The sequence below is a fragment of the Rhinolophus sinicus genome, linkage group LG13 (genome assembly GCF_036562045.2).
Source record: "Rhinolophus sinicus isolate RSC01 linkage group LG13, ASM3656204v1, whole genome shotgun sequence".
In the NCBI taxonomy this organism is placed as follows: domain Eukaryota; kingdom Metazoa; phylum Chordata; class Mammalia; order Chiroptera; family Rhinolophidae; genus Rhinolophus; species Rhinolophus sinicus.
Window position 1 is genome coordinate 60956118 of NC_133762.1, and position 8065 is coordinate 60964182.

An 8065-nucleotide genomic window follows, 5' to 3' on the forward strand; every position below is an offset into this window, starting at 1 on the left:
AACAAACTGCACTGTTCTAGGTGCTTTACAGACGTGAACAAATGGAAGCCCCATAACCCCAAGAGAAAGGGATTCGTACTGTCCACTAAGTGAGGACAAGTGGGGCTCAGACAGAGTAAGGAACTTGCCAAGGTCACACAGCCAGCGGAATTCTCATCCAAGCCATCTGGCTCCCTGTACTTCACCCCCTTCGAGGCGTACACACACACACACACACTCACACACAGTGTGTCCCAGACCCACTGCTGTGTTGCTGTGCGACAAATCTTCTTAACATCTGGAGGTGTGGTACAACAACCATTTTCTCTTGCTCACAGTTTTGTGGACCAGGAATTCAGGAAGGGCGTAGCTGGGCAGTTCTTTCTTGGGAGCTCTCATGTGACTACAGTCAGATGACAGTGGGGCTGCACTCACCTGGGAGCTCAGTGGGCTGAACATCCATGGTGGCCATCTCTCCTGGCTGGCAGGTGATGCCAGCTTTGGCCAGGAGCTCAGCTGAGCTGTCAAGCAGGTACCTGCAGAGGCCTCTCCAGCATGGTGGTCTTGAGAAGTGGGGATCCTCAGACGGACACTGGCTTTACCTGGGGCAAGTGTCCAAGAGAGCTTGGCAGAAGCCCTGGGGACTTCTCTGACCCCATCTTGGAAGTCACAGGGTCACTTTCTCTGCAGTTTTCAGTTGAAGCAGTCACAAGCCCACCGAGTCAAGAGGCGGCACACAGAACCCACCTTTCAATGCAAGGAGAATATGGGACCATGTTTCAAACCACCACAGTATATCATTAGATCAGTGAAACAATATCTAAAACCTATTGTGTGTTTACTCAGAGGCAGGCACTGTGCAAAATCTATTAATATGGATATTTTATATAAATTATACACTTATATTTACATTTAAAATAAATACTTGTCAAAGTAAAGCCGTGTAGTGAAAGTCACAGGGCTGTGCTTCCCCACAAGACACACTAGTCTCTGTGATGTCCGGGTCAAGGGGCCTTCTGGGTCACATCACCTTGCCCAGAGCCCCCAGTCTCGGCATCCATAGTCCTGCCCCTTACCTAGAAGGGAAACCTGTGGTGGCCCCAACCGGATCCCCTGCGGTGTGTGCTGTGAAGCAGGAGGCCTAGGTGGAGCAAGAAGGACACAGATGCATGAGACTAAGATGTGGGAGGCACAAGTGAGCTGAGCTGTGTACTCAGCCCCTTCCTGCCCCTCCCCCAAGCCCCATCCTCTGTCTGCCCAGCATCCCCCCAAGTCCAGCTACCATGAGGAAGAGAGTTAAATTGAAAGTGCCCCAAAGGCATGGCTCTCCATGAAACCAGTGTTTCATTGCAGTGCCTGGATGCTGGTTGCTTGTGTAAAATCAAGATACTTTCCCCCAAGGCAGCACAGACCCTGTAGGAAGGCCATCACCCCAGGCTACCACTTCTATCTACAATCTTCTTGGCCGTGCCCCTCCCCCAACATAACTATGCCATCCCCTTGTCCCCACACTAGGCCCAGGCCCAAATTTCCCCAGCTCTGAGCCTGTGGGCAGTGCTTCACTTATTTAATGGCAAAGCCCTTTCCTTAAAGTCTAGGGTGATCAGGTTCTGCTGCCAGTTGGTGAAAATGAGACAAGACACAAATACCCCTGGCAAGCTGGAAAGGGACAGTCCCCACCGTCTTCCTTACTCTTGGTTCTATCCTTGCTGGGTACAGCAGCAGCATGTGGGGTGCTGGGCCCCAGAGCCGGCTGTGTGTGTTCCCTTTGCCATTTCTTGTTCTGAGTCCCCAGAGTGAGCCGCATTGATAGGGTAGGTATATAGATAGAAATGAGCAAGAGAAGGAAAAATTTATCCCCAGTGAGAAAGCCCCTTGCTGCAGCTCCTACTTGGGTCAAGACCCATGGCAGCTGCCCAGCAGGACCCCAGGCTTACACATACCTCTAAATCAAAGAGCTATGTTGTTAAAAGTCAGAGAAGTGGGGGAGCCCATCCTGTTTTCACCTATACCTTACTAACCAAACAGGATTCCAGGTTTTCACATACCCCAAAGGGATGTGTTTATACATCCCCCAAAACCAAGGGCATGTGTTTACCCATGCCCCCAAATCAAAGAAATGCATTGCTAAATGCCAGAGGACTGGGTAAGCAGAAGTAAAAGGGAGGGGGGGCAATTCTACCCACAGAAATAAAAGTTGTTATGCAATGTAAGGAAAGGCTGCTTCCCTCTCTTAGGTCAGCAGCTCCAAGTCTGAGTATATTCTCTTTCACTAATAAACTTCTGCTGTTGATGCTGCACAATTTCTGTCTCTTGATTGAAGTCTTTCCTTCAAGAACACAAGAGTCAAGTTTTCGACATCATTTTCCCAGTAACAACTACTGTGAGCTGGGCAGGTACAGAGAACTCCCCCCAGCAGTACCACTCCTAGAACGTCCCCAGTCCCCACACCCAGGAGGGGACTGTCACTGGAGGGACTTCAGGGAGCACAGTGCAGGCAGCGGGGCTGTTTAGTTGCCTATGTTTAGGACTGGATCTTTCCTATTTGGGGCACTAAGTAGCCTCTATACTATGAAATAATGGTGACCTTAAGAAGTGACATTCCCTGTTAATCAAGAAGAAAGCCCACTGTATGGCAGTCCCAGTTGTGTTTTAAACTCCACATCCCTCACACAAAGGTCCACACAGGGCCTTGTTTTCAACTGGGGTGCAGAAAGGGCTGATGAGTGTAAATCGCTAAAAGCTTTGTGGACCGGAACGTAGCAGAGCATGCACTGCTTCCTCTCTTCCTTTCCAAGCCTAAAGTTAACTGTGACTGACTGTGACTGGCAATTCCCATTAAAAATACACGCATATACTTTAACTGCTATCTTCAACTCCTCGCTGGTGTCTAAAGTCTTGTGGGAAAAAGTAGACCTAAAGCATTATTTCCTTAGTCTCTAGGGAACCTGACCAGACACATCAGTCCCAGGGGTCTGATCAGCTCAGCACACCTGGCTGAAACCTATGGCCCTGCAGAAACCTGCTGAGGGAGGTCATGGGCTATGGGCTCCAACTGACTCCTTCCTCCTGTGCAGGCCTGCTCACTGTCTGAGTTCTTTTCAGATGCAGCAGCCAAGTCTCCAGAGCCAGCAGTCTAGGGCCCCTCCTCTTTCTTATCTGGTTGTGGTGACAACCAGAGGCCTGGCTTCCCAGCCCCCCTCCATACTCAGTCATTGGAAATGGGCAGCACATTCCCCTGACAGGCCCACTGTGGCCTGTGGACCTATGTGTCAGCTCTTGTCCCCTCCTCTGGCCTCCAGAGCCAGCAGGACAAGGAGCTCTTCATAAAGTTACTGTCTAAACCCTTCAGGCACGTCCCCAAGACAGTGAACAACTCAAGGTGCAGCTATGTTGCTTTTTATTGCTTAGAGTAGGAGCAGAATGTGTGCACCAGGGACAGGTGCATCTGGAAACCAATTAAAAGAAATAAACAAGTTAGAGCCGCTTAGCTATGCAAACAACGCTCAGGAAGCTTTCTCTATTTGTCTCCTGGGGCCAGTACACTGAGGGGACTCCACCAAGGTGGGCTCACCCATCTAAAGCTTAGGAACTCTACTGGGAAGGGGGTGCAGAGAGAGGTGCAAATGACGTAGTCAGTGTGGCCCAGCTTGGCGTTTGTCTTCTACGCGTCCTGGCAGCTGGACTTCACCAGGGAGATCTTGCTCAGCCAGGGAACGCTGTATATCTGGAAAGAGCAGAGTGCTTTCTGCAGAAGGGAACACAGAGAGAAGGTCAGTTAGGGTCATAGTAGCAAAGGAAATCGGCCAACAGGAGATCTCAGAAGTGCAGGTGAAGAACTGTGGCTGTTTGCTGGACCTCTCAGCCCCTCCCCCGCCCAGCCCCAGACTACTAAACAAGACTCAACAATGGCCTCCTGGTCACCCCTCCCATCACTCCAAGTACAGGAGATGGCATGCTGCACGCCCCTCCCCCCACAGGATTCCACACTGTTGTAGCCCCAGCACAGCCATTTAAGGAGCAGCCCATGCAAGGCCACATAGCCAAGAGTTAGTTCTTCCACCTCCAGGGAACCAGAACTAAGACAGGTCCAGAAGAAAGGAGCCGAGTCCTGGAATCTGCCCCAAAAGTGGCAGGTATTTAGGGAGGTAACAAGAGGGTGGAGCTCTCCCCAGAGGCTAAGAGCTCCAAACAACCAGCCAAGCCCAGTGACAGGCTGCTGTTCTTTGAACAGGACAGCATGGAAGGGTCTCTCCCCTCACAGGCCTCTAATTCCCTCTAATCTGTTCCAGTGGCTGCGGATGGGATTAAAGAGCCCTCTCTCCCCCACTGATCACTCCATCCAGCAACAATCCTGCCACATGGTGCCCAAAGCCCCAGCTCACACTCGCTTATAAACTCAAATTCGGCATCTGCACATCACTCACCATCCCCCCCACACACCCCAACATTCACACATTCCCCCCAAGCCAGAACACTCACTCATGACACATCCATCTGACACACACCCACCCCTCTGCCCTGGATGCCTGGCCCCTAGCCCACATCAGGCCCATACCTTCATCAGGCGTGGCTGGTCATGGAAGGGACAGCTGGCCAAGTTGGGCTGGGACTTGGTACATGTGGTTCGGCCAATCTCTACATCCAAGAAGTAGTTCATCCCAGCCACGACCTACGCACAGGAAGAGGAGGCATGGTTTTCAGTATCTGCCCATGTGACAAAGGCACAGTTACCTTCACACTACTGCACCTCAGGCCAGCACCCATGGCTGCCAGCGCTGGCACCCAGGAGGTACCTGGCCCCTCCTGACTGCTGCCCAACCACTGTGCTCCAGGCCCTCCTTGTAACTTGTTGACAGTGCAGCTCTGACAAGGTGTGTCACGCAGCCTCATGGGAAGAGAGGCAGGAAAACGGAAGGTGGAAGCCAGACACTAACATTTTATTAACTGGGCCCTGGAGCTGAAGGTGCATCTATGGAGAATCAGCCTGGGTGTCAGCTGTGCCAGCACCAGCATCCAAGTCAGAGACTAAGACAAAGTGACAGCTCTGCCTGAGTCAAGGCTGGATCCACCTCAGGAAAACTCACGTGATAATGACCTTGAAGCTACAGTCCAGTTAGTAGAGTGGAGCCCATCGAGACTCCTACCTCACGTACCAGGTTTTACACGCACACACACGGATGTTTGAGGCCTATAAAAGATGGCTGTTAAGAACTCTTTGTAATAGGAACATTTCTGAAGTGTATCACACCTTATGATTACACACATTTGAGATGACAGAAGTGAAGCCTGTTCTCACATAGGCATCTTCCAGACACACCTCCTGAAAACTCAGATAACCTTGGGAAGAGGAGCCCAGACCAGGATCTAAGCTCTGCAGAGTGGACCCAAAGCAAGTCCTGTGATCCCTCTGGTGTCAGTTTTCCACATGGGCTGGTGAGCTGTGCCAGCAAGCTAGTGTCACACTGGGGGGGAGCAGGCTGGTGGGGACCTGGTGAGCAGGGCGTGCATGTCCCATCCAAAGGGGACAGTGTCAGCCGACAGCTGCAGGAGACATGGGTCTGATCTTGACCCACTGTCTGAAGTTTCAAGAGGAGGCGGAAAAGGGCCATAAATGCTGGCATGAAGCACCATACTTTGTTGCTATATGACTATGTTCTGCTCCCCACTGGGAGGCAGGCCAGCTGGTCTAAATTCTAGCCTTCCTTCAAGGACAAGCACAAAGCCCAGTAGCCCTTCCTAACGCTCCCTCCCTTCCTCTTCTGGACTCTGATGACTGCCCTCCTTTTCTGCCCAGAACCTCAGGACAGAGGCAGGTGGAGGCAGGGTCAGGTGTGGTCCTCTCTATCCCAGCAGGCACTTTACTGCCCCAGGTTGCTGGGGGTGGGGCACCCATTTCAGGGTGGGGAATGAGACTTTACAATCCAGAGCCTATTCCATGGGTATGGCCTGCAGAGTGAAGCAGCTCTAGGGGCCTGTCCTCCAGGATCTCTAGGCAGCTTTGGATTCTTATGTAAGACCCTCTGCTGTGGCATCTTGGCATCTACGTGGATACCACAGGCCAGATTCTGAAAGCCTCTGTGTTTGCTGATATTCTCAGGGTGAGCAAGGGATCAGTGAGGGCTCCGCTGCAGGGAGGATGTTTGGAGTGCCTGCTGGCCCAAAATATCACGGCACATGGAGGACATGGAGGTCATTTAGTGACACCTGCTAAGAGGAGACTTGGAGAAGAACACACTTCTGCATGACTGGTAACTCATCCTGAAAAACCACAGGCCAACCCAAACTGAGTCCCAATCTGCAGGCACTGGCTGGACCCTTCACAAATGCCAAGGTCATGAAACAGACATACAGGCTGCTCTAGGGTAAAGTAGGCTGTAGCCCATGACTCTGGAGTGTCCTTGGCTATAGAGGACATTGGTGGGACAATCAGGGACATCTGAATAAGGTCTGTGCATTAGACAGTTGTGTCAGTGTTGATTCCTGTTTTTCAAACTTGTACTGTGATTATGTAAGAAATGCCCTTGTTTTCAGGAAAATATACTCTCAAAAGGTTCAGAGAAATAAATGCATATGTGTACCCACGCACAGGTGGGGAAAGAGAGAGGCAGATAAACCAAATAGGGCAAAATGTTAACATTTGAGAGTGAAGGATCTACAGGGATTCTATGTGCTAATTTTGCAACTGCTCTGTAAGTCTCATATTATGCCAGAAGAAAACATAAAAAGAAAAATAGTGCTTAAAAAGTATCATTCAAGTGGCAAAGCCAGGAAGGCAGCCAGGCTGCCTGTGAGGTCTGTTTTTCCTTTGCCTGTGGTCATTTAGTTGTGAGCTCACACTGAGCCCCCAGCCCTATGACGCTGGGGTCGGGACTAAGCGGGTTGGACAGGAGCCCTGACCCTAACCCAAGTCCTTCTTGTTGGGGCTGATGCTTGAAAACAGAAATGAAGAACGGCAGAGCACTAAACAGGAGTACCTGGGACCACTGGCACTCCTGGTGACAAGTTCCCGTGGGGCTTGTCAGCAAACAGAGGAGTCCGGGATCTGGCATGGGCGACAGCAAAGACCAGGGAAAGTGCCTGGCTCAGAAGCCTGGGCATGTTGGTGTCTAGGCCCATCTGCAGGGCCTCCAGGGGCTTGGAGGGTGATCCTCTAGCAAGGGGGGCCGACAGGAGCGCGTCTGGTGACGTCAAGAAGGCCACGCCCTCCCGGGGCGCAGGATCCCGCATCCCGGTCGCCCTACCTGCCTAACTGCCCCCGCACCCCACCCCTGGGACTCACCTGCTTTTGGGCACGCACCACCCGCATGGCGCGGCTGTGGAAGGCGTCGTTGCTTGCCTTGTTGTACTCACTCAGGGCGAAGTTGAGAGCCTGCTGCACGCCCTCCTCGTTCACGTCCGCATCCAGCAGGCCGCCCACTCGGTGAAGCTTGCTGGGGCTCGCGCCGACCGTGGGGCTCATGGCCAGTGCTAGGGCCAGGGTCAGTGCAGCCAGCAGGAGCAGCGGGGTGCGCAGGGACCCGGCCATAGCTGGATTGGAGGAGACGCGAGCTAGGTCAGGAAGACACAAACCAAGGGGGACGATCTGAAGGCCGCGAACACCAACCCCGGGCCTAGGTTTTTATTCCCCCTGGTCCGCCCCATTGCTGCCCGCCCCGCCCCGCGGCTCCTCCTTTTCCGCCTCGTCCCATCCCCCTCACCTAGATCTGCGCTCCCCTTGAGCCCTTCTCTTTTCTAGTCCCGTGGTGCGGCTTCTCCTCCAAGCGCCTTTCCACTTCTCTATGTTACCCCTTCACCCAGCTCCTTCCTCTCAGTCCTGGCCCTCCGGCTAGAATCCCACCTCTCTCCCCACAGCTTTTCCCTCACCTAAGTCCTGCCCCTTCCACTCAGTCCTGGCCTTCTTCCTACCCTGATCCATTCCAGCTCCTCCCCACCAGTCCCAGACTTCCTCTAGTGTGCTCCCAAGCCCAGCTCACCCTAGTCTCATAGGTTTCCCCCCTCTGAAAGGCTTGTAACCCCTGAACTCTAATCCCTTCTTTTAAAAAGGAAAAATAGCTGTCTTGTCCTGTGAGCAACTGGTCGAATT

General features: G+C 52.5%; 1 protein-coding gene across 1 annotated transcript; it reads right to left on the minus strand.

Annotated features, from left to right (window-relative positions):
• Positions 1–3362: 3362 nt before the first annotated feature.
• On the minus strand, positions 3363–7607 carry LOC109438668 (cystatin-C). The gene is made up of 3 exons (XM_019718675.2): positions 7262–7607; positions 4538–4651; positions 3363–3727 (listed from the first exon to the last, which is right to left on the minus strand). The coding sequence occupies exons 1-3, from the start codon at positions 7505–7507 to the stop codon at positions 3644–3646; spliced, it is 444 nt and encodes a 147-aa protein (XP_019574234.1). The 5' UTR covers positions 7508–7607; the 3' UTR covers positions 3363–3643.
• Between the last annotated feature and the right edge of the window lie 458 nt (positions 7608–8065).